The sequence below is a fragment of the Sebastes fasciatus genome, chromosome 1 (genome assembly GCF_043250625.1).
Source record: "Sebastes fasciatus isolate fSebFas1 chromosome 1, fSebFas1.pri, whole genome shotgun sequence".
In the NCBI taxonomy this organism is placed as follows: domain Eukaryota; kingdom Metazoa; phylum Chordata; class Actinopteri; order Perciformes; family Sebastidae; genus Sebastes; species Sebastes fasciatus.
This window is the reverse complement of record NC_133795.1, coordinates 7,179,439-7,205,413: the sequence shown is the minus strand read 5'-3', so window position 1 is coordinate 7,205,413 and position 25,975 is coordinate 7,179,439. Positions and strand designations below refer to the sequence as shown.

General features: G+C 39.7%; 1 protein-coding gene across 1 annotated transcript in view; it reads right to left on the bottom strand.

Annotated features, from left to right (window-relative positions):
* Positions 1-23,997, bottom strand: part of LOC141776449 (uncharacterized) — a 45,793-nt gene extending 21,796 nt beyond the window's left edge. The window contains exons 1-20 of the mRNA XM_074650066.1: positions 23,744-23,997; positions 17,744-17,811; positions 17,337-17,482; positions 14,318-14,539; positions 14,036-14,149; positions 13,256-13,348; positions 13,069-13,156; positions 12,675-12,730; positions 11,689-11,766; positions 11,453-11,568; positions 10,860-11,368; positions 10,657-10,785; positions 10,337-10,492; positions 9,135-9,671; positions 8,483-9,001; positions 8,207-8,398; positions 7,300-7,376; positions 7,122-7,200; positions 6,785-7,024; positions 6,462-6,634 (exon numbers count right to left, since the gene is read on the bottom strand). Of these exons, the coding sequence (XP_074506167.1) occupies positions 6,462-6,634; positions 6,785-7,024; positions 7,122-7,200; positions 7,300-7,376; positions 8,207-8,398; positions 8,483-9,001; positions 9,135-9,671; positions 10,337-10,492; positions 10,657-10,785; positions 10,860-11,368; positions 11,453-11,568; positions 11,689-11,766; positions 12,675-12,730; positions 13,069-13,156; positions 13,256-13,348; positions 14,036-14,149; positions 14,318-14,539; positions 17,337-17,482; positions 17,744-17,811; positions 23,744-23,757 (3,606 nt within the window). The 5' untranslated portion in view covers positions 23,758-23,997. The remainder of the gene's footprint in view (positions 1-6,461; positions 6,635-6,784; positions 7,025-7,121; positions 7,201-7,299; positions 7,377-8,206; positions 8,399-8,482; positions 9,002-9,134; positions 9,672-10,336; positions 10,493-10,656; positions 10,786-10,859; positions 11,369-11,452; positions 11,569-11,688; positions 11,767-12,674; positions 12,731-13,068; positions 13,157-13,255; positions 13,349-14,035; positions 14,150-14,317; positions 14,540-17,336; positions 17,483-17,743; positions 17,812-23,743) is intronic.
* Between the last annotated feature and the right edge of the window lie 1,978 nt (positions 23,998-25,975).

Genomic DNA, 25,975 nt, shown 5'->3' with positions numbered 1-25,975 from the left:
TAACCCAGGATCGCTCCCGACGGCTGTGCCACCGGTGTGTGAATTAATATTTAGATTAGATCCTGATGGTTGGCACCTTGTATGGCAGCCTCTGCCATCAGTGTATGAATGTGTGTGTGAATGCTGACATGTAGTGTAAACGCTTTGAGTGGTCGGAAGATTAGAAAGGTGCTATATAAATGCAAGTCCATTTACCATTACAGTAGTGCAAGTCAGACACAACCCTCTTGCTGGGGGTAGCGTTTTACACACTGGCAACTTTGGTAAACTATTTTCATTATAAAAATAAGAAAGATTTCAAACAACTCTGTATTACACAGTACTAACACTGAACAAACACTTAACACTTTCCCAAAAGGCAACAAGTAACAATAGGCTATAAACCTGAAAAGCATCTCTTATGCTATGAAACTGAAATAGTATAATACATAGAATTGAGCATGACTTCCGCTGTACCGAACTCGCACCAAACTGTGACTCCTATAATATGGTATGAACCAAATCGTGACTTTTGTGTAGCGTTACGCCCCTAATGGGGAGAGATGCAATACTGAGAGGAACACAGACTTACTGTATCTCTTGAAAACATCACGGCCATCAATAGATAAACCACCTGGCTTCTATATTGGACAATATTAATATTATTTTGCTGCAGATATACCATATTGGTGTATATGTCTGTCAATAAATAACAATTTCAGAGCAGAAATGCAAAACTAGGGTTGACTTACTTTCGAAACAATCTACACTACATAGTTTGTCCACCAGAGAGCACTGACAAGTTGATTATTCAACTGCAAAATGTTCAGCATAGTGTTCTGGCTATTTGTGGTCAGGTTTGCAAAAATATTTACATGTAAAGCCTTCTGCAACCTATAAAAATGTGTGCCTGAATTACTTTAGTATGTAAATTAGTTTGCACAACAGCTTTTTATATTTATAGCCATAATTTCCATGTGAATGTACGAGGACAGATGCTGATGTTTGCTACTCAGGAGGGACTTACTGTGGCAGCTTCTGTGTATAGTCACATCACATGCATACCCTCTATAGTCTAATGCTGCAATTTAAGGTTGTATAATACTGAAAAAATAAACATTTTTGTAGAACAGTGCAATTCTTTTTTTAAATTTAAAATCACAGATGTTAAGGTTTGCTGTTTTAATAATTTGGAAATTAATTTATAAGCCAAAAATTGGGATGAGAACCAGAAAACTATTTTTAAAAGTCAGGAATTCATAAGTCTATAACCAAATTTGTTGTGGCCCAACACAAATCTAGAAATATTTAGAGGTGATTGTGATTGATGAATTATTTTTGTTAAATTTTACTGATAATTAGAATTCAAGAAACTGCACTTCACTTAAATTGTCCAGGGCCAAACTTGCTATTCTTTAAGAGCATATAATGAAAATAGCCAATGTCTGTACCTGCGGTTCAGCAGTGATGAGTTGTTCTTCAAACAAAACAAAGGCCTTGCACCAGAAATCATCGGTCTAGGTTAAAGGATCTGCCAGAAAGAGGAAAACACAAGTTAGGATCCAATACTCCACTCCAACTAAGATGCAACACCAGTGAGGACTTGTTAAGATGATAAAAAATAAAAATATATCATGGGTCATTTTCTGGAAATTTAAGACATTTATCAATTCCACAACTGCTCAATCGAAGTTTTAACTTTATATGATCAACATAAAAATACACCAAACTAGGGCTGGGATGATACACATATGTCCCGATTTGATTCTATCAGGATTCTTGGGTGCCGATTCGATATGTATTGAGATTCTGCAAGTAGTGTGATTCGCTATTACGATTTATTGCGATTTTTGTTAACGGTCTGTCCATGACAGGATTAGCATGCAGCTTTAGCCATGATGTCTAGCTCTGCTTTTCCTGTCAATGTGTGAAAGTGTTTCCATACTTTACTGTATGTGTAGTGTTTACCAGTTTGGATTTAAAAATGTGAAGGTCGTATCCATGTGGACCATCCACCGTTTACTGCTTTATCGTTTCAGCCGGCTGTGGTTTGTTTTGGTTGACTGATACGGAACATATGACGTCCCATTACTCAGACCACAACAATAAAAGCGGTAACTTCTTTTTCCCTCCGCATAGACTCAAATGAAGGAAATATATTGATTCTTGCATAAAAAATATATATTTCAGAATCTTAAAAAAAAATCTCAATACATATCCCCCCACCCCTACACCAAACAAAAGTGAATTTTGAATAATGATTTAATATGCTGCAATGATGACTTTGCAGTGTTATTAGAAGTGACTGCAAAGGATAAAAGAACCAAATGTGCAACAATTTGTTGAAAATTGACCATAAATAAGAAACTTCAGGGAATCATCTAAAGCTTTTAATAGTTGAATGCATTTATATACAATTCTGTCTTTTATATGTGGTTTTAAATTGAGAACGTGATGAGTCTTGCACACTGCTGCACCGTCAACACTTGAAAAACATCCAACCAAAACACTGAAAGTGATTAAACGGGATCCCTCCAATGGTGTGTGTGTGTGGTCACGACACCGTGCCACGTGAAAGGCAGGAAAACTGTTACCATGAGAGGAGGAGGGAGGGGCCCAAAACCAAGATGATCTAATGCAACACTATCTGACACAGCGATGAAATCAACTTTATAACATGCATGCACAGATTCAGCGATATAACATGTTGACACAGTGATGCTACGTTTGTAATTGACGTTAGTTTCTGCTCGACACCGAGAGATGGGAGGCTGCACAGGGCCTTGGGTGCGCATAATATAGTACTGTAACGTTAAATCCATGCATCTTTAACCTTCCTGTTGTCTTCCCGTCGACCATGCAACTTTTGTCTTCCCGGGTCAAAATTGATCCGGTGTGGTTTGACTGTTTATAAAGCATACAGTATAAACTATCACTCAATTCTGTATTACACCTTTTTGGCCAACTTCATTCCAATTCATTACCACAAGTTTTATCCTTTTTTTTGGAATTCATGGTCAATAATTAAACCTCATTTTTTAGGGGGAAAAATGCAGAAATTATGAATTATTTGGACTATACTCAAAATTGGAGGAATAATGTTGATAGATTATCACAGACTGGTATATGTCAAAGTTTAGTCCGAATATTACAAATATTAAAAAAAATGTTTAATGACAGTGTGAAAGTGTGTTTTTTGCAAAGACCATATAAGGGAACTATCCATTTAATTTTGAGGAAATTAGGTGAAAGACATCCATATTTATGATATAATGAAGGTTGAAAACGGGAAGACAACAGGAGGGTTAATCACACGCATGCTCTCAAACGTGACCTGTAAATATGCATGAAACTAGCCGGACTATAATGGAGAAATTAGACAACAAACAGACTTATTGCGTGACATCATGCACGCCCCAACACATCCAATGATGGCCGACATCCTGCTAAACAACCATCTACAAACACAGTGGCACACATTGTGCTGCAGGATTGGGCGGGGCACACCCAGCATATACTCCCAATATATATATACAACGTGATGCACGCCTTTTTGCATGCTTTACTCTCTCCTTTCATTGTCGTTTATTGAGAAACTGAGCGTTGCAGAAACGTGCACTTGATGCTAACAAGCTATTAGCCACCACGAGCATGTGCAAGCTAACGACAAACCTGTAGCTATTAGACATTTAGCTAACCTTCAAGATGTAAACACAATGTTAACTAGAAAAAACACGAACTAAGAGAGACTCTTGTTGTGTAGAAGGAGACGTATCAGATGAAACAAGAGGAGAACGACCGGAGTCACATGTGATGGCGTAGTTTAGCTGTTAGCTCAGTGAAGCTAACGTGAAGCTAACAGCCGTTACAACATCGGACTACGACAACTCTGACGTCAGAAAACACAACTAAGATACAAACTTAACCCCAAAACATGAAATCAACAGTACAGTAACATTGTTCCGATATTAAATAGTTGGTTTGTACGCACCTACACGCAGGAACGACCGATGAAATGCCCTCTCTTCGGTCAGTCCTCCATTTTCCGTTCCCGCTGGAGCTCCGCTAGCTGCTAACTGACTGCGGCAGATGGCGGATGACGGTTTAGAGAGAACTCATAGCTCAGTGTAGCGACAGCGCCACCTACTGGTCAGGAGGGGAACTGAAATGAAGGGAGCCCGCAAAACGCGAAATCTGCACAAACTCTCGCGAGACTTGCTGCCCGATGGCCTCTCCTCAACCTTAACTATTCGAGGTCAATACCTAACCTTAATTATTTGAGGTCAACGCCTAACATTATCTATTCGAGATCAATGCCTAACCTTATCTATTCGAGATCAATGCCTAACCTTAACTATTCAATATCAATGCCTAACCTTAACAATCTCGCAAGAGTTTCCCCAAGTTTGCTGGTTCCCTTCTAGCCACTACTCAACAATACCGGGTTTGTTTAGCTTGTATGCTAGGCGCACCAGAATAATATAAGTACACAGCCTTCCAGCATTTTTAGTTTAATCCCAAAATATGTTGAAGACTGTAAAAAAAATAAATAAATAAATAAATAAATTTAAAAATATATATATATATATATAAATATATATATATACAGAAATGCCCAAAAATATGCTTGAGGTCATTTAGAAACTTAGTTTGTCCACCAGATACGTCAGCATATATATATATATATATATATATATATATGTATAAAAATATTTAAATGGAAACAACCTTACACTAATTGGGAATTTGCCTGCAATTTTGAACACTTTAGTCACCTGTATAAAATTAGGGCTGTCAGAGTTAACATGTAAATTTGTTTTGACGCCACTAATTTCTTTAACGCATTAACGCAACTTTCGATTTTTAAGTTTAAAAAACTGGCACGGCCAATTTCAAAGGGGTCCCTTGACCTCTGACCTCAAGATATGTGAATGAAAATGGGTTCTATGGGTACCTATGAGTCTCCCCTTTACAGACATGCCCACTTTATGATAATCACATGCAGTTTGGGTCAAGTCATAGTCAAGTCGACTCACTGACAGCTGTTGTTGCCTGTTGGGCTGCAGTTTGCCATGTTATGATTTGAGCATATTTTTTATGCTAAATGCAGTACCTGTGAGGGTTTCTGGACAATATTTGTCATTGTTTTGTGTTAATTGATTTCCAATAATAAATATATACATACATTTGCATAAAGCAATTCACCCACTCCCATGTTGATTAGAGTATTATATACTTGACAAATCTCCCTTTAAGGTACATTTTGGACAAATAAAAAAATTTGCGATTAATTTGTGAATAAATATTTTTATCGATTGACAGCCCTATAGAAAATATACTGAATATATTTTATATATAATATAATATATATATTTGTTATTTTAACATACTATTATACTATGGGTCAGGTCAGTTTTTTTTAAATGTGTCTGTCAGGTAACCTTTCATTCTTATCATTAATAGTAAGAATTTGAAGATGTAGCGGAAATTTGCCAAATTCGCAGAATTATTCATTTCTATCTGTGGCTGTTCTTCTGATATTTTATACAGAACTGCAGAATTTTGATCTCTCATAGGTCAGTATTTAATGCCCTAATAAACCTGTTCTTCAGGACTCCTGACATACAAAAGTCCTGAAATTTCAAAGTGTGCCACAGCTGTTAAGAGTTAAGAATACAGTCAGAGTGGAGCTGACAATGCAGTCTTATACAATTACCATTTACCAAACTCAATCCAACACATGAACAAGTTCCTCTGTGACAACTATAAGATGAAACTTAAGATAGCGCTGTTTGTGACAACAAACAGTTTTTCAAGATGCATCATCTGAACTAGAGTTCTCTGTTTAAAACCAGCTACTCAACCTTTAGTTCAGACTGTGCTAATTTATTGCAGACTGCTTCATAACTAATTAGACCACAGTGTAACCATAGAAACAGCTTGTTTAAAATGTTTGTATTTGTTATTTTCTTTGCAGTGTACAGCAGGCAACATTAGAATAACAAATAAATTAACATAGAATACAAAATAAGGAATTTACAGACATTTCTGTCAACAGTCTAATCTAAATCTGGGTGGTCCATTAGCATGGGTTACATTTTTGCAGTCTTTAACTGTTGTCCTTTACACTTTGTGTATGTTTTGTGACACTCAGGCATGCTCTTAAGATTTTTATACTGACAGCTCTCTATAGACTGCAAAGGAGTGCATGAATATGCAGTATACATTTTTTTAAACTGCCCCCTCTAGTGGTTACTAACTATATGCTGTCAGGCTTGTTTGCACATTTAAAATGTAAAGACCACTGTGCACTGAGGGCAGTATGTGAGCCCTGAAAGGCAAACAAAAATATATAAATAAAAAAGAATTTAGATTGCTCCCTTAACAGCTGCTTGAACAGAACAATTTACATAGACATATCCTTATAGTGAAAAAAAAAAATCTATACACATTTACATTTTCAAGTATGATAAACTCGTTTAGGACAAGGTGACGGCAACGTTGTCAGTGCTCTTCTCCGTGTCACAGTCTTTATCTGGTGGTGCAGACGCCGGTGTTTCCCTCAGGGGGTTCGGGCCACTGCTAGTCGGCCCTAAACCTTTGTTTGGGAGGTCTGCTGTCGACTCAGCCTCGGGTTCTTGCTGTGGAGCTGTGGCTACAAATAGAACAAAAGTGAAAAATACACATTACATTTATGAAAATGTGTCATGTGGCATCCAGACAGGGTTACGAGCTGCTGTAAGAAAATAAACAACCAAATAGCTCTTATCTTGTGTGAATGTCATCGAGTGGCACGTACTGTTACCTGACTGAGTGCAGGACTTCATGTGTTCTGGCCAGTGGGCTTGCTGACAGGGGTAATCACAGTAGCTGGTGTTCCAGCAGCAGTAGAAGATGGCCTCTTTCCTGCAGTTAGCACACCACTGCTTCTTCTTTGTCTCATCCACCGCTTGCTGCTTCTCCACCTCCACCTGTTTCTTAACCTCAGACACCAACCTCTCTCGCTCCTGTTCCAGACTTTGCCTCATCTCTGCCATTGTTAGCTCTACATTGAAGCACACAAACACAAGTAGAACTCATTACACAGGTTTGGGGAGTGAAGACTACGTGCAAAGTATTTTACTGATCGATGAAGTTCTCACCAAGATTGTGCTTCATTTCTGACAACTCTTGCTGATGCAGCCACTGTAATTTTTCTATTTCGATTCTCAGTCGTCTTATCTGAATTAAAAACCAATGGGTAAGGGTGAGTAAAGGGTCAAATGAAAAGCCACTGTTATGATCTGAAAAGCCTCTACAGGGCCAAGAGCAAACACCTACCTCTGCTATTGTATTCCCTGAAGTGCTCTTAGAAAGGTCATTGTAGATTTCAGTCATTGTACCTTTGATTGCATCCACTATCTGAAAAAGAGTAGACCATAACATTCTGATTCAAGAGAAAAGTATTTCAAGGATGGATCCACTCAGCTGGTTTCTTTGTCTTGTCATCTTCAAGTCCCATTTTATGTAAAATATGTAGTTTGAAAGCTATCAAGAACTGGTAACTACTGTATCTCAGTGTATTAGGGTGCTTTCACAAGCCAACATTTAGTCGGTTTTAATTAGACTCTGGTGCGGTTTGTTCAGGCGGTTGTGAACGCAGTAATCATACTCTGGTGCAAACCAAAACAACCGTTTTCCAAGCGAACCAAAAAGGAGGCTGCCTGTGTAGGCATTTGTTGAGATGGACACAGGAAAACAACAGGTTAACATGAGGAGGAGAGGACTGACTTGGACTTCTGCAGAAGTCCGATGTTTGCTTGAAATCTGGGCCGAAGAGAACGTACACAAAAATAGTGACGTTTATAAAGTCCCTTGAGCTAAATTGGAGGAGAAGGGATCAGTGTCGAGTCAAAACTTTTACAGGAATATAAAAAAGTCCTCAATTCCCTGCATAGTAGTGGCAGATCTTGAGACAACGTACACGCCCCTCAGGAAATTAATCTTTTTATTTGGTCCGCTTTAATTTTTGCACTGTGAAACTCAACCAGACCAAATAGAAAACAAACCAAAAGTACCAATTTCACTCTGATTCAGACTATAGCTCGTGAAAGCACCCATAGACACCAGAAATGTGTACATTCCCTCCCCTCCCCCAGAAAAATAAACCAAATTGCTCTCAGGTCTTGTTTTCAGGTTATAGGTGCTAAATTCCACTGGATTTGGCACCTTACAAAGTTAATTATACTAACTTTATTTGTGTACTTGGCAATGTCTGCAGCTACATCTGCTGAGGCAGTGGGGATATACAGGTCTGTTGAAGATGTAGCAGCTGTGCCTAAACTTGATGCTGCCATCATGGCAACAGAAGCTGGACTACTGGACACCAGGGTGACAGCCGTCGTGGATGTGCTGAGTGGAGTGTCTTTTTGTTGAACAGCTGGAATCAGAAAACCCCATTAATAGGAAACATCATTATGGACCAACTGACATTTGTTGCTGTAGAGGGTGAATTGTCATCTACCTTTAACAGCCTGTCTGGTCTGATAGCGAGTGCTTTGAGAAGACTGCTGTGCTGAAGATGAAGATACGGCTGTCGAGCCGTTCCCAGCGGCCTGCGTCTGGGTCGGCGCTTGAGCCTGGCTTTGCTTGGGTGACGACGACGACGCCTGCGTGGTTGCCACAGGTTGCTGGTTCTGCTGCTGACGCTGCACCTTCTGCATGTGCCACTTCTGAGAGGAGGTTTGAAACTTGGCGCTGGGATTCCACACCACAGCCCTCTGCACCACCGGCACTGTCTCTCTGGGTAGCAGAGGACGCTGTTTCTTCAGAGCTGGCGTGGTGGAGGCTGAGGAGGAGGATGAAGAGGGGGGTGTTGCGGTGGCACTGGACACGGTTGCGAGGCTTATGGTTGCGGGTGAGGGAGCGGTGAAGGAGACCATGGTGACAGGAATGGCCATAGGGGACTGTGTGGAAACACTGGAGGGTGTGGAGGGAGCTGTACTGTTCTGAGACGGGAGTGTCGATGGGGTCAGGGCTTTTCCTACAAGGGAAAGTACACACATTATATACCAGTTAGAAAGTTAATGATGTTTCCACATGTTACATCCACTAAAAATGGTCATAACTTTCAGTGTGTTTGATTATTTCTCAGCAGAGAAAAGTACAACACTCACCTTCAGGTTTACCAGCAGATGACTCTTTGACAGTGCTGTTGTCTTTTCTGCTCCTCTTCCTGTCCTTGCCTCCCTGTTCCTCTCCGAGGTCAATAACCAGCTCTCTCTCTGAGTCAGAGTCCTCCACCGGCACAGGCTGCTTCGCCTCGTCTTTCCCCTGAGCCTTCTCTCTGAGACCAGGAGATGCTGAAGGTGCTTTGGTCTTCTCTGGGCTCTCTTTTCCAGAATTGGTGCTTATTTTGTCTTTAGTTGGAGCATCTGATGCAGTTGCAGTGGCGTCGCCGCCTGCTGTAGTCTCGGATGCCATGAGGGAATCAGCGTTACCCTCCTTATCTTGACTCGGGGAAGGTTGGTCTTTGACTTTACTTTTGGTAGATTCCTTCTGGGCTTCGTCATTGGGTGCTGCATCCCGGCCATCCTTGGTCTTTTGCTCCTCGTCACTGGCATACTCACTGTCACTGGAGTCAGATTTATCAGAGTCTTCTGAGTCGCTGTGTTCCACACCTTTATACACATCAACAGAGATCTCATCGATACCTGCAAAACAAAGTAATAAGAGGGGTATATCACACCGCCATTCAATGTTATAGGGTTGTGCTACTAAGGAGCACACAAAAGTAAGCAAGTAACTGGATCAAAATGATTCAATACCACATCATATACGCATCCCCACAATGTGTTTCGTTGAGCAACTTTTCTATTGGGGCAATTATAATAATAATCGAATCTATTGCCCGCAAATGTGGAAATTTGCCCTCAGCTGCACAGGTTGGTTAAAACAGTTCACAGTAAATCACAATACATACAATAAATAACACAACATGCACAGTACAGACAACAATAACGGACGTGGTCAAAGTGTGAATTGTGTTTATGAAAGACTTTTTGTAAATGTTCTTGGTTGCTGCTGCGGATCTATAGCGTCTTCCCAAGAGCAATTTCATAAAAAGGGGATGAATAGGATCCGACACAATCTGTTGTGATTTTTGTTTCACCTGTGTTTTATATATACATCTCAGTGTTTTTTGCTCTTTCCTAATAATTTTACTGGCCATGTTTGTGATTCTGGATAGTCTATGCTTGTTCTTAGCCGCCAGGTGCTCATTCCATGCACACATATTTAATGTTAAAACATTCTGCTGACTTGCAAAAACAGAAATATTTCAGAAATTGCTAATTTTTTTTATGCGTTTTCTACTGACCCAACTGTGCCTTGCAACTCTCAATGGTTTTGTCCAAGTTCAGCTGGAAACGGCTCTTGATCTGTCTTTTTGGAGAGGTGAGGACCGGTGTGGCTCCTTGTTTCTGCTGAACCGTTTCACTGAGTTCCTTCAGGTCCATTTCTGCTTTACTCCGATCTGGAAGAATACAACGTAAAATAATTCCAAACAGCAACATCTGTACAAGAGAAAGAATTTATTTCTAGCAGAATCTCGTCCAGCGGTGAACTGCATTTGCTCACAGAGAATGGACATTATTAAACACTTTCATGCAAATTACATAATTGCCATAAAAGATTCACCTAGATTGAGGTTCAGGATGCTTCCTGTCGGTGGCGTCTTCTCCTGCTTGGGGGCGCCAGGAGAGTGGAATGGTTTAGGGCTGTCCAAGGAACTGCCTGCAGGACAAGGTCGAGGATGGGCAGGTGATGCTGTGCAGAGATATTTACTATTAAATGAAGTCGCCTCCAATTAGACACGACATACTTGTTGCTACAAGTAATACCTGAAATACCTGCACAGTCCATGGACTCTTCTCCTGTACTGTACTGGCTGTTCGGGGCTTTTGTTTGGGACTTGTCCGCCGTCTCCGTCTCCCCATCCGAACCAGTATGGGCAGATGAGTTGGTGCTCATGGGGGAGCGAGGCATATCACTGAGGGGAAGCCGTCGGCCTGCCGCGCTCCCTCCCACCCCAGCCCCGGACAACATGGTCCTGGCCAAAGGGATCTTGGGTGATGCCGTCATGTCAAAGCTCAGCTTGATCTTCTCCTGTTTCTCAGGTTTGATCGGGGTGGACGAGGGGTTGGAGGGATCCAGCAGCATCTGGAAGTTGTTGTCAGGAGTGTAGGGTGTCCTGAAGGGGGCGTAGTTAAACACTCCAAACTTCTTCTTCATGTTCTCCACATAGACCTCCATCTCTTGCATGGCACTGTTAAAGATGCTCTTGGTCTTCTTCACAGAGAACGGGATCTCTTTGGACATGAGGTAGCAATTGTTTAAAGGAACCCAAGCCCTGAAGGATAAAGATTCACATCATAAACAAAGCTTGACATCTGTCCCTAAGTAACTGAATAACTGAAACACAAAGGGCTGATACCTGTCATGTTGACCAAAAAAGCGAGCATCCACTTGTCCATCTTTGTCCCGCAGAGCTTTAGCAGGCCAGAATGGAAATCCTTTCAGTTTGGCCCACACTAGAGGGTGTGGGTTACTCTGCAGACATACAGTAAAACACTGGAACTAAGTGCTTATATTCCAGTGATTGATTGTTTAAATGGGTGAACAATCTGGTGGGATCATCAACAGAAACTTCAAGTTACTCAACTAGCTTACACAAGGCTCACAGAACCAGTTGTCTCTCTTTTGGCAAGCAGACAGATAACACTCGGGACAAACTTCAATCTCGTTCATCTGCAATTAAAGAATCAGAAGGCAGAATTAAATGAAGTGTCAGGTGTCAAGTCTAGTGTTTTAAATCAATCAATAAATCAAATACAAAAATTAGAGCTGTCAAATGCGATAATAACGCAAATTAATTTTAAAGCCACTAATTTTTTTTAACGCAACTTGCGATTTTTAATTAACCTCTTAAATATCCAACAGGCCACCGTTGGCCTTTCTGAGGTTGTAGAGGGCTCAGTTTTAAAGCTAGAATGAATATATATGTATATATATATATATATACATACATACATACATACTGGCATCATATGAAACTAGAAAACCTAAGGAATCCATTGGTACCAACCATGTCATACTCGCGAAAGAGGCTAAATAACACTCCAAACTTACGCTGAATTTTGGTGAGGAAAAACTGGCGTGGTCATTTTCAAAGGGGTCCCTTGACCTCTGACCTCAAGATATGTGAATGAAAATGGGTTCTATGGGTACCCACGAGTCTCCCCTTTACAGCCATGCCCACTTTATGATAATCACATGCAGTTTGGGGCAAGTCATAGTCAAGTCAAGTGACACACTGACAGCTGTTGTTGCATGTTGGGCTGCAGTTTGCCATGTTATGATTTGAGCATATTTCTTATGCTAAATGCAGTACGTGTGAGGGTTTCTGGACAATATTTGTCATTGTTTTGTGTTGTTAATTGATTTCCAATACTAAATAGATACATACATTTGTACAAAGCAAGCATATTTGCCCACACCCATGTTGATAAGAGTATTAAATACTTGACAAATCTCCCTTTATGGTACATTTTGAACAGATGAAAAATGTGCGACTAATTTGCGATTAATCACGATTAAATATTTTTATCGATTGACAGCCCTCATAAAATATTTTCTGACCCAAACCACATACCCACCTCATGTTCACAGATTTTTACTATAACTTTAGCTGTAGCCGTGAGTTTGTGATTGCCTGAAACAAGGACAAACATTCATGTTAAACAATTTAAATACACCATAGACAGGGTGATGACTCAATATTATTGATTATAACAACATGTTATCATTTTACAAAATTGTCTTTTCCAAATGACAAATGTAATTATAAAACTAACAAAATAAGTAATTTAATTCTATATAAATAAACAGTGGAAAACAGTTGATTTCAATGAACATCAATTAGACTGTTTCTTGACAGAGTTTATATATATATATATATATATATATATATATTCATTCTTATTAATAGCATTGTATTGATTTAATCTGCTGGATTATTCCTAAATATGGTTTCCACACAATGAAACATACCTCCATTGTATATAATACAGTTGTGCAAAATCCATTTTGCATCTGCCAAGAAGGCCTCTGTGCAGCCATACATTTTCTTTTTAATATTCTGCGGTGCAAAAAGAAAAGATGGTGCCCGACTGACAAACTTTTTAACGTTGCTACATTCTTATAATCAAGGAAAAACATGTGACAGCTTGTGGTTTACCTTCTCAAGTGTGCAAAGATCCATAGGGTGGAAAATGTACTCTGCATAATCTGGATGCTGCTCAAGAGAGACGGGTTTCTGGAAGGGTTCGGTCTATAAAAGTGAGTAGACAGAAAAGAGAGTGAGGGAAAATAAACTCTCAGGCCAAACTTAATGCACAACCTTCCCCTCTACCGCACATGAACATGCTACTACTCAAAAAAAAATCTAAAAGCCGCTTCAAACAAAAAGAAGGAAAACTAGTGGAGGAAGAAATCATGACGGGTTCTTGTTAGTGGTGTAATTGATTACCCAATTAAAAGTCTTTCTCTGCGTGGAAGCTGCATGGGGGGAGCGAGATGACAAGCGGGGATGATCCTGAAAGAGAGTGAGAGGGGCAGCTGTATCCTCACCGCCAGCTAGCATGTTTACCTTCATGGTTTCCAGCCATGACAGGCCCATTATATTACAATGACTTGTTAGTTATTAGAAACAATTTGCACATGCGAATCAATAATATATCATGCTGGACTGTGGACAGATTTGACTTCAGGGTGCAGATCTTAACATCTGGCACGACTGATGGGAACATGATGGTTGCATAAGCAATCTAAAAATTAAGATTGGCCAGAAAAGAAGGCATGCCAATATCCAAGTGATAAATCTGGATGTACAATTAGAAAAGGCAGAAATGAGAATATACAGTGTACCCCATCTGTAATTAGAATGTCTGCCACAACACAACATAATCAGTTTGGTAGCATGAATTTCCTAGAAAGACAGAGGGACCAGAGTACTTACACCTGGCTGTTTCATCTTCTGAAGAGCAAACTTTAGTAGGTAAGACAGCTGCTCTATAGTTAGCATCATCATGGCTTTGCTCTGAGTCTCTATACACTCAGCAACTGTTATTTTCTGAAAGACATCAAGAGGAAAATAGTTGAAAGCTTTGTTCTTATCCCATTATTGCACACAATGTACGTAGGCTCAACATCGTCCAAACTCACTGAGAAGTAAGTAATTAAACACCGCAGGTTTTGCTTAAACAACACCCTTACGCTACACACATTCCTGGGTGAGTACCTCACACTCCGGACAGAACCAGTCGCCCTCGGGCTCGGCTGGTAGTTTGAGGCACTTGGCGTGGTACACCCTGGGGCAGAGCTCACAGCAGAGCACCTGGCCCTCGCGGTGGCACAGCCAGCAGTAGAAGTCGTTCCTGCCGTCCTGCGGTACAACATCAACAGGGTCTGTGGTGAGTGCTGGCTGCTTCACATAGTAAAAGGGACCATGTCTTAGTTCTGACTGGAATGCGGGCAAAAGAAAGACAAAGTTGGGGAAGGTCAAAATCAGGCCAGAGATTAGAGAAGCCAAGCAGACATGCACAGCATCAACAAAAGGCACAATAAAGTCCAAAACACAGACTGTTGTGAGCCCTGATACGTACAACTGTTACACACTAACTGCTGCATGATGAGATGAGAAATTTAAAAGTCACATTGTTTCATTGGTATGGAAATGACCTCAAAAGACACCTGGTCTGGATGTTTACTCTAAATCATGTGACTTGCTCTGATCTGAGTCTGTGTTTCAGAACACAACCATCACCGGTGTGCAGGAAGGTAAACAGTGTGGACGGCCTTGATTATACTGGCAAAGGCTCAGATTCTTACAGTGGCTACTAATCATTTACAAAAGGTCAGCTTTAAATGTGCCAACTGTAAGATACTAGCAATCATTTACCTACTGGGCATTTGTGAACTGCTTTACACACAAAGGAAGCAACACATGCACTTAGCGCCTTCTCAGATTGCAGAGAACTTTACTAAAATAGTGGAAACTAAAAAAAGCATTTGTTTGAATTAGAGGTGCACCAATAGCAATTTATTAATCTCTATAAACAGATTCTGCAACGGGACAAGATTTTGTTATCGGAAGCGTTCTGGTTTTGTATTATTAAACAATCACATTCAAGCAGGCTTTTGTTGATTGCAGGTTAACAGTCCATGTGTAGAGCAAAAGAGGTGGAACGCATTGGCCAAAATGTAATCTAGGAACCCACCGGCTATCGTCTGACGATGATTTCGCTTTTTGTTGGTTTAAAATTAGCTTCAATCCGGTTGTACACGTCGTCGCTTAACTCCAACCTCACATCTCAAGTTGCTAATCAGACTGTAAACAATGAGTAGCGTGTGGAAAACCAGTAGTATCCAATGAGATTGAACAATTACGTAAAAGTGTACAACAACAATATCTATTCTTATGGCAGACAATCCTAAACATAACACGGTAAAAAACAAAGTGACATAACACGCTAATAGGCTATAGCATATGACATACTGTTCATGAAATACTTATTAGATCTCAATTGAGCAGACAAGAGGTGGGAATCACTGGGTAACTTATGATATATTGTAATGATATCACAATATTTAGCCCCTGATGGAATCAGACTTATAGCAGCTGGAATTAAACAGCATGTATCAAAGTGCAAAGAGTTTCAGTTACATGAACACATGTGCCATTATTCAAATGTAAAACAGACATAAACAACCAAGAAATAAAACAGTTCAGAGTTTATATGCCTGCAAAAAGGAAAGAAATACATCAGTATCACAAGAGAATGTACCATTGATGCCAGTTTAGCAATAATATAAAGCAGGACACATCACTTTCACCCAACCCGAGGGCAAACTGTTGAGTACTGGTGAAAGTTAATGGGGCTCATTTAAGAAGAAATGGCTACATACACAACATCTCACTTTTTTACAAGACATTAAATTACTTTAATTGAAAGAACTTCACGCCTAAGTGGCCAACCGCTCAGATTGTGGTTATGCTGGGCAGCTTCCAGGTGTGGATGCGTGTAACTGTGCCTAATGAGTGTTGATATGGAGCTGGGCGTTCCTGCAAAAGAGCATTCCTGCTCAGTGAACCTACCCTGAATTCAAATATTGACAGAATATGAATTACTGATCACAACCAACCACTTCCTTCTCCACAGCAAAACGATTGTGTCATCAAAAGCATCCGTCATGGTATCTGAGATAGCTTAGATGTACAAGAGCTCTATCTGCTCTTATAATTTACTGAATTTGAGCTGCTGAATGTGGCAGCTTCTGATATTTTCTATTTAATTTCTGAATAATGTAATTATATGAATAACAATATAAAAGCAGATTGTTTTAAACTGATTTTTAACAGGATTTTGTATCCCCACACCTCCAAAATGTTGTGTTGAAACAAGATAGTATTCACTGTAGTTTGAAGTAACGAAAGTTCTTATCTGGCATCTACAGCAAAGAAAACACTTCAAGTTTATGAAAGTGACAAAAGTCAAAGTAAATGAAAACTAGCAGCAGACTATGCACTGCAAAACAAGTTTGTAAAAATTAAAATACAGAGCTGCAAATGTTTACTTGTTTAAGATTTTCACACATATTTATTTAAGTATATTCCGATACTTTTATACTACTACTTAAGTCAAAATTTTAGTGCAGGACTTTTACTTGTAACAGAGGATTTCTACTGTTTGGTATTACTTTTACTTAAGTAAAAGATCTGGTGCAATGTTCATGTGGGGTTAAATTAACCCCCAAATAACAACAAATAATGTGAACTATTCTATAGTACCTAATATTAATTCAGCTGTAATCACTGAAAATAACACTGACATCCTCACCAAAGTTTGAAAAACAATGTATTTAATATCTCATATTTAATTTATTATGAAAAAAAAAAATATATATATATATAAATGTAATATCTCATTTGAATTTAATATTTTTGGATGGTTTGAGCATCACAAAGTTTCAAGTTGAGGGTTGCAGCAGAAGGCTCAGTTGCAGACATGTCAGCCCTAAAACCAAAACTATCCACATTGAGGGTAAGCAAATAGACAAATATTTTTAGTGATTTGGGTGAACTGACCCTTTAAGACAATTGCATAAACTGTATCTATGTTATATTAAATCTAAATCTTTCTTTAATGAAAGATCTTTAAAATGATCAAAAGTAGTTGTCTAGTGTACTTCGGGATATATAAAAGGATCAGATTGGGAGTGACAGCAGGTTTGAATCCTGTTGTTTTGGTGATTGTTACCTGGTCTTTGGTGCTGCTAACAGCACCTGGTTTCTTCTTCTTTTTTATTGGGGAGGGGGATGTTTCAGCAGAGGAGTGACCGTTAGATGAGTGAGAGGGACTCGGCATCTTCCGTTTGTGGGTCACCCGTTCTGTGGACCCCGTGTCTGAAACGGCAGACGAAAGGTCAGAGATTACACAAACCAGGAAGACCACACTGATAAAGCAGGAAAGAATACCAGAAATGACACACCACAGTTTTCCTGCACGGTCACTGTCGGGTGAAGCCAGTAAGCTTAGTGAGTTATATAATATATTGCATAATACAAAACAAAGACAACCACAATAGAACCACTATAAACATCACTGCAAACAGAGCTTTGCCAACCTATCCACAAACAAACCTGTATAGCACTGTATGTTCTCACCTTTGGATCGTGTTGAGATCTCCATTCCTTCTGTTGTAATCTCAGTTTTCTCCTCTTCCTCTGCCACACTGATGCAGAAAAGAGCATCATCAAAGGTTTATCAGTCAAACACAAGCTGTAATCTATTACTTGTGCTATTATCATTGAGTTAAAGGGATAGTACAGGTATTTTGAAGTGGGGTTGTATGAAGTATTTATCCATAGTCAGTGTATTACTTACAGTAGACGGGAGCAAAGTAATGTACTGCTGTGGACGGGGGCAGCAGCAAAATATCATCTAAATATATACAAATAAATCAGTATCCATTCAAGTGTACGCTATATTTTGAATATTTTCCGACGGGGAACTGAACTGAAAGTAAAACGTATCTATACTGTTTTTGTCAACAGATTCTGGCTGCTTTGAAGAGAGCATTGATAAGTTTCACTGTCAGTTTCGCTCCACGTCAGAAAGGGCTGTCTGCTGGCAAGATAAAGAGATGAAAATATTTGATCCATCTATATATTTATTTATCTATATAAACAGTAGATAGATAGAATATTTTCACCGTATATATAATATATATATATATATATATATATATATTATATCTACTGTAAGTAATACACCGACTATGGATACAGTAGATGGCAGTTGGCACCGGAGCAAAGCAATATAGTGCTGTGGACGGGGGCAGCAATACGTTTTGCTGCTGCCCCCGTCCACAGCACTATATTGCTTTGCTCCGGTGCCAACTGCCATCTACTGTAAGTAATACACCGACTATGGATACGTACCTCATACAACCCCACTTCAACCATCCCTTTAAGAACGTTATTTTAAATTGTTCCTTAGAACAACACATTGTTTAGAGGTATACTCTAGTTGGGGCATCCTGGTGGCCAAGGGGTTAAGATTTTGGTACCTCATTTCCTGTCCTCTCTCTACTGCACTTTATCTTATAAAAGCAGACAATAGCCCCCCAAAGTTGACATACACTATGGCGTGTAAAGACCAATTAGTGCAAGCAACATTATAGTTTATTAGCCCAGAAAGTTAAACAGCCTTTGAAGGCCAATTGAAAGATCCGGGGATTTGATCGATATATTTACCTAGTTTCTAAGAGTTTTATATCACCAAACACAACTCATTGTGTGTCTGACAAAGTGCCAACAAAATCCAAACAATTGTGATTATTAGTCGTCTCCAGTTGTATGCTAAACTAGTGGCAATGTAAATGCTTCATTTTTCAGTGTTATGGCTTTAATACATTTATGTAGAAGTTTGTTATTAAACAGTCTCACCTACTTCTTAATACATTTCCCTCATCCTACTACAATGGGGTTATTCGAGACAAGAAAGGTCAAGTTGGCCAGCAGGCGGTCTCTTTGACATTAATATAATTCTGGTTAGAACTGGGGTGCTCAGTTGGCAACAGAAGCATCATAAATCATCATTAAAAATACATATTAAAACCCATCTTCAAACCACTACTTCTGACAAAGCACTATCCTCATAACATAGGTTTCAAAAGAAGAAGAATTGAAGAAGAATTAAGTCTCTAAACTAAGTTATCACCAGTAATGGATTGCTATAATGTGTCTTTGAATCGTTACGTTTTTCACCAAACATTTATGGTCTGGGATGGTGAAATAATGAAACATGACTTGTAGATTCTGTTTCCTCCAGCACTGTGTGCAGTTGACAAAAACATTGTTTTCAACATTTTCTAGTCTACTGAAGGTTTCAATAAACTAGGGCTGTCCTCGACCAAAGAAATTCTTAGTCGACTAACATTCATACGATTATGTCAACTAATTAATTAGTTGATTTAATTGACAAATCTGAACCACACAAAAGCACCACTTTAAATCTTGTGTTTACCAGAGATTGGCTCATAAGTTTTGGGTAATAAATCATTCAGCATGAAAAAAGCATAAAAACGACTAATCCACTACAGAAATCTCGAAGTCAGCTAAGACCAAAACGACCAATTAGTCAACTAATCGACTAAGAGAGGGCAGCCCTACAATAAACACATCAAATCTACACAATTAACTATGTTGCATGGAAACAACTGGAAAGAGTCTCCAAAATGCCGAATGCCAGACATTTATATTCCAGACATGATACAGGTACTGTATAGACCTTTTACCAAAAATGAACTGCAACTTTCAAGACCCACATGACTAACAATACTGGTAACATTATCACTCAAACCATACATCAACAGCTTAAAGACTAGAGCTGCAACAATTAATAGATTAGTAGTCAACTATTAAACTAATCACCAACTATTTTGTTAATGGATTAATCGGTTTGAGTCATTTTTTAAGAAAAAAGAAAAAAAATGATCTGATTCCAGCTTCTTAAATGTGAATATGTGCTGGTTTCTTTACAGTAAAATGTCATCTTGGGCTTTGGGAAACACATTTTTCACCATTTTCTGACATTTTATAGACCAAACAACTGATCGATTAATAGAGAAAAATAATCAACAGATTCATTTACAATGAAAATAATCGTTAGTTGCAGCTCTATTAAAGACACATGCAAAAAATAATGTTGAGCTCTGAAGTAGAATTAGACCGCAGCTTGGTGACTCAGTCAGACATCTTCCAAATGTTGATAATATTTTAAACTCGATTAAAGTTCACCAAGACTGGAGCACAGGCGGCTCAATGTTTAGGGCCATTCTCCAATCATAAATAGCAGGCACCTTTCTCCACTGACCACACATCTATAAATAGTAAACATGAAAGTGTCTGAACCGTCTGATATCCAGCAAGTGAAACGCATGTAAATAAGACTTCCCTGCTGTTTTAAAACAACCACGTAATATTCACTGATCACTCGACCTAATAACAGACATCATATCATGATGTATTGCACAATCACAGTCTCAGTTCTGTTGAGCAACATTTCCTTGTTGAAATGTAAGCTGCAATGTGCCGTGAACCACCTTCTATTCAAAATCTGCCCAACAGGTTTTTCCTCAGTATCAGTTCAACATGATTCACCTTGGTTTGTAGGCGCCGTGTTGTCGATCCTATTATTATTGCCATTTTCTCTGACACAACAGCAGATGCACTGGCCTCGCCGTTCAGATGGCTTCAATTCTGCCAATTTTCCTTTCACTTACTCACCGAGGAAAGCACCATTTGAATGTTTTGTGTGAAAAATAGAGACTGGAAACAAAAAGATACTGCTTCCATTTCAATAATCTTGTTCACAAACCCCCCCCCTCCCCAACATCTCCTGCTCCTCCATCACTAAAGAAGAATGAAATATACAGGCAGGAGCACATCTGCAGAGACAGACAGGAGTGCAGTGTGCAGTGAAATGGCTTTACCGGCCTCCTCGTCTAACCTGTCTGGACAGCCTCAGACAATCTAGCCCAGCAACATCCTGCCCTGTCCAGAGCAGGAAATACAGCAACAGAAGACAAAGAGAAAGACAGGGACAAGCACAAGGACGAACATCAATCCTGGCCATCCTGACAAAAACATTTTTAAATCACAGAGCACAAGATCAGCCTATTGTAACCTACTGATACAACCCTCCCCACACCCACCATTACCACAACATCCATGCTTCAATGTAGGAAATCAACAGCATACCTTTTTTTTTTTTTCCTTACTCACATACAGATTCTTCAGCCTATTCTTTAATCTTTTTCAATTATTGAGGGCGTTGGGGGATGAGGGAAAAGATGGGTCCAGGTTTCCCAGAAGGCCTTCTCTCCCTGCTGCTCTCTCCTGCAATTGTCAATCTTTAACCTCGGCTGCAGGCTGCCGATTGGCTTAAGCACCACACGGAGGCGCCTGATTGGGTGCTCGGCTCGGTGTGCCACACAGGCTCTCTTCTCCCCGCTCTCCTCAACCACAGTGCTGCAATGCAGAGAGGACTGCTCTTCACTGTTGCTAACAAACCTCCTGAAAACCAAGTCTCGCACTCCCTTTAAACCCCATACAGACACACACTGGCCGTGTGCCTTTTATCACACATGTAAGATGCAGCTCTTGACAGGGAGAGGATCAGATTCCCTCCCTCACTGTGCTCTCAGCCAGTGTATGTGTATGGCATCCATTTTGAACACTCTCTCTCTCTCTCTCTCTCTCCCTCTCTCCCTCTCTCTCTCTCTCTGACCACAGTGTGCGCCGCACACACACAGCACTACACACGGCACCACTCGAATCTGCTGTAAAAGACCACATGCAGCTTATTATGTGCCCCAGCATGTTGATATGCAGCATGGGCCTAATACTGGACACAAAGACAGGACTGAAAATGTCACAGGCCTCCCAGACAGCATGGAAGGCATAGCCCCCTCCCTCCCTTCCTCTCTCTCTCTCTGCAATGCTTCTCCAACATATAATGTCTCATAATCAATATCCGCCTGGAGATCGGTGTGTGAGCAGTAAGCCGACAATAACGTGAATAAACTGAGAGCGACGCTATTCATTTCTCCATCTCTCTTTGGAAGTTATACCTGTTTGACCAAATGTATGCATAGAACTTCAAAGCATGGATACAAACAATGCACACGATTGGTACACATTGAGTGCAACACAAGTATAAACCATCCTTCAAAAGAGAAACTCATCGAGGCCAAAATGTCAAGGCCAACTACATCATCTAAGCACTTCCAAGAAGGTCAACTGGTGGATATTTCAAAGACAAGACACACCAAACTAAATAGGCTGTGTGCTTCGGTCTACACCAATCCTCCCACCATAGTGGAATGAAGGGATTAGACGAATTACCAAGAGCCATTCACAAAACACTGAGGGGGGATTTGCTGTTTCAGTCAATGCAGACTGCTCCTGGTCAAGCAACATTATGTGCGCCATTATATCCAGGCCATAGTTCCCCCTGGTTATATTTAAAACAGAGCCTTTGTATGACATCATCCACTAGTAATGACAAAACAAATATCACCTGGAATATATTAAATGTTCAAGAATAAAACAACAATATTGATAAACTGGTAGAAATAAGACACAATCTATAACTAAATTTAATCTTTTTTTTTTTTTATCTGATTCATGCATACAGAAAACTAACACCATTATATATAAACAGAATCTAACCTTGTCGACTTCAAACAGGCTTTCAAGCCTCTCTGGATGAGATGAGGTTTCTATGCAGAGCCTTTTCAGAGGAAGTCCTTCCCTCCTTCTTTCCTTCTCTCTTACATACAAACACTCAGTGTGCTTGGAGCAGAGGGACAGAAAGGGGAAGCTCTCTAAAATGGCTGACACTCGGCAGCAGAGAACAACACTGGGAGGCAGTGCACACCATTAGGCTCAGGCAATTCCTCCAACCCTGTGATATATAAGCTGCTACGGCATATTTAGTCCGTAGATAATTGGTATTTTAGAAAACTGGTGAGCAGCTTACAGGTTTAGGCCTGTTTAAAGCATTTATTCACCAAGGCAATCGTGGTGGGTGAACTGGGGGAAGTGTAGAAAAATGTTACAGTCTGTTTCATTGCCATGTTAGTCTAGCAAACAATTACCAACAGTGCCCTGCTGCCTTGCTCTCATGCCAGTTTGAGGCCTAAATTAAACTTGCTGTGCTGTCAGTTTACCATCTGTTAATTCCTCTGGGGACTCCCCTCTGCACTGCTCCCTGTCTCTCCTGGATCCCTCACCAGGCCTGCCATCTTGACAGCATAGGCCTGGGGCAGCCACAAAAACCCATTCCTCTTTTGATCTTGATAAAAGAAAGCAGGTTATAGTCAGTATACTATGAATACACAATGACCTTACACTTGACCTGTGGGCCCCCTGCTGTGTGTCCAGACAGCCACCCAGTTAGCAGAGGCAGTATGTTGTACTGTAACATGCTATGCTCTCCTTCCAGGCTCCACTCCTATGCTGTGGGGTGACAAATACTCTTCCCCCTCCCCCAGTCTGTCAGACAAACCTGTATTATTACTCAGGCACGGATCACACACAGTGGCTGGTGCCTTATCAACAGTGTTGTATATGTAAAAGAATGAAAATAAGGCTTACCTCTGTGGATGCATGGCTACAAACTCTGTGTGATATGTCAATGCTTATTAAAACATGGAGGACAGCCCTGTCAGCCCTCACCCTGCTCAGAGCACACAGCCACGGCTCTCCAAGCTGTCCGACTCACTGCTCTGATATAAGGCACTCTGAGACTGGCCGCGCATGCTGACAAAATGTAAGGCAGCTGCTGATTGGCTAGTGCATTTCCTGGCTGCTTGTCTTTTGTTTAGCACGGGCAAGCTAATAAAACGCAGAGCAAGAGGAGCTAGGCCAGGATCAAAATAATCACCCTCTGCAGACCTCTCAGCTACCAAGAAGACTGCACACAGCTGCTGTTGCTTCATACGCTTGCTGTAAAGTAGTTGTAGCTGTGAGGGGTAGTCAGCAGATGTGCACACAAAGAACAGGCCTGTGGCTGTTCAAGCAACCATCAATGGGGAAGATAAAAACTGCTGTATAAATACAAGCAATGAGTAAACAGGAACTAACTGAAATGTACTCTGTTTCTTTGGCCTGTAACGGTTTAACAACAATGCTTAAAACGCAGACTAAATTACAGTCATGTGATTTGCCTGAAACTGGCTTTTGAACTGGTGTGATCACATGTTAACAATGTGGTTCCACATAGTAGGCCACGATTGTACTGTTAAAGAAACAGTGACTCAGTGTCTGCATGATTCAACAAGATTTTAACAAGATTTTAACAAGATTTTTAATGACCTACAAGAGAATTTATGCTACCTCAGAATACGTTGTAAGCACAGTTCTCCTGCATTTATTGCAATTTTGCCATTAGGAGCTTCTTGTTTTCTTTTTTGTTTGCCTTATGTATATCTGTCTCTAGAAACATGTGATCTTATATTAACATTGGGGATGTACAGATACCTATACCGGATTGGCCAATACTGACTCAAATAGCTGGATCGGATATCGGTAACAATGGGGCTGATCTATTCTATATTTATATACTATATACATTATATACTGAAATTTTAATTGCAGTTTATTTCTGACCAATTTGTTGCTGCATTAAAAAGGTTTACACCTGAATTGTAATTCCAGTTAATTTTGAAGATTTTCTATTACAATGCTGGTGTACAATTTGTTATTTTAATAATAAATAATTCAGTAAATTGATATCTATCTATTTATTTGTTACATTTTGTCTTACAAAGTTAAGTAAACAATGTTTAAGTTGAGCCTGATGTTGTCTTACACCTAACAGAATGATCCCAGTCACTTCCACACAGAGAGACATACAGCTTATTAATTAAACACTGGTATCGGATCGATACTCAGTAATGGCCAATACCCAGAGCCCAGGTATCGCTATCGGGACTGAAAAAGTTGTATCGGTGCACCCCTAATTAACGTTATTACAGTTTATAACTTTGCTTTTGAAAATTCAATTCACATAGGTCAAGGAGGAAGTGTCATGTTGCCTTTATAATATTTTCTCATCTAATCTGATTTTTATATTCACTTCCACCATTTTGTTAAAAATTAGCTATTAAAGAAAAATTCAGTCTCATTTTGAGAGATTTTTTTTTCTTACATATTTCACAGTGTTATAAATAATTTGTGACTGCATGAGCCAGAGAGCTGTCAGCACAGACACAGCTAGCAGCTGCAGCAGGGAGGGATTTAGTGTCTTGCTAAAAAGACATATATGCTGAATGTCTGATGGAGTGAACCTAAACATAAACGGATTATTCAAACTTTATAACCATCATTTTGTAATGCAATATCAAAAGTAAATTTTTAGGATTGAACATAAACTTTGTGAAAAACTAGCAAAGCAAATTACAATAGCAACACTATCACTATCAATTTTGCACACATTACAGAAATTTGTACAATGTATGCATGGGCATACTTATTTACTTCTAACTCTTTTTGTTAATACTGTTTTGATTTGGTTTTTTTTGCAGTATTCTTTGATTGGCACGGTTCTTTCTTGTACTGCTGCTGTGACATGAGAATTTATCCCTGAGGATAAATAAAGTATCTATCTATCTATCTATCTATCTATCTATCTAAATGTAAATCTGAGAAGTGCTTATCAAAGATATTTGGATGACGCTACCTGTGAGCAAATTATCCACTGATGTTTCATATAAATCTATAGAGTTAATGGGTAACCACTTGGGTAACTTCTTATCTCCATAATACTGTCCCTGTCACTGATAGGATCAATGTACTCACTGTCAAAACTAAAATGGAATTGGTGAC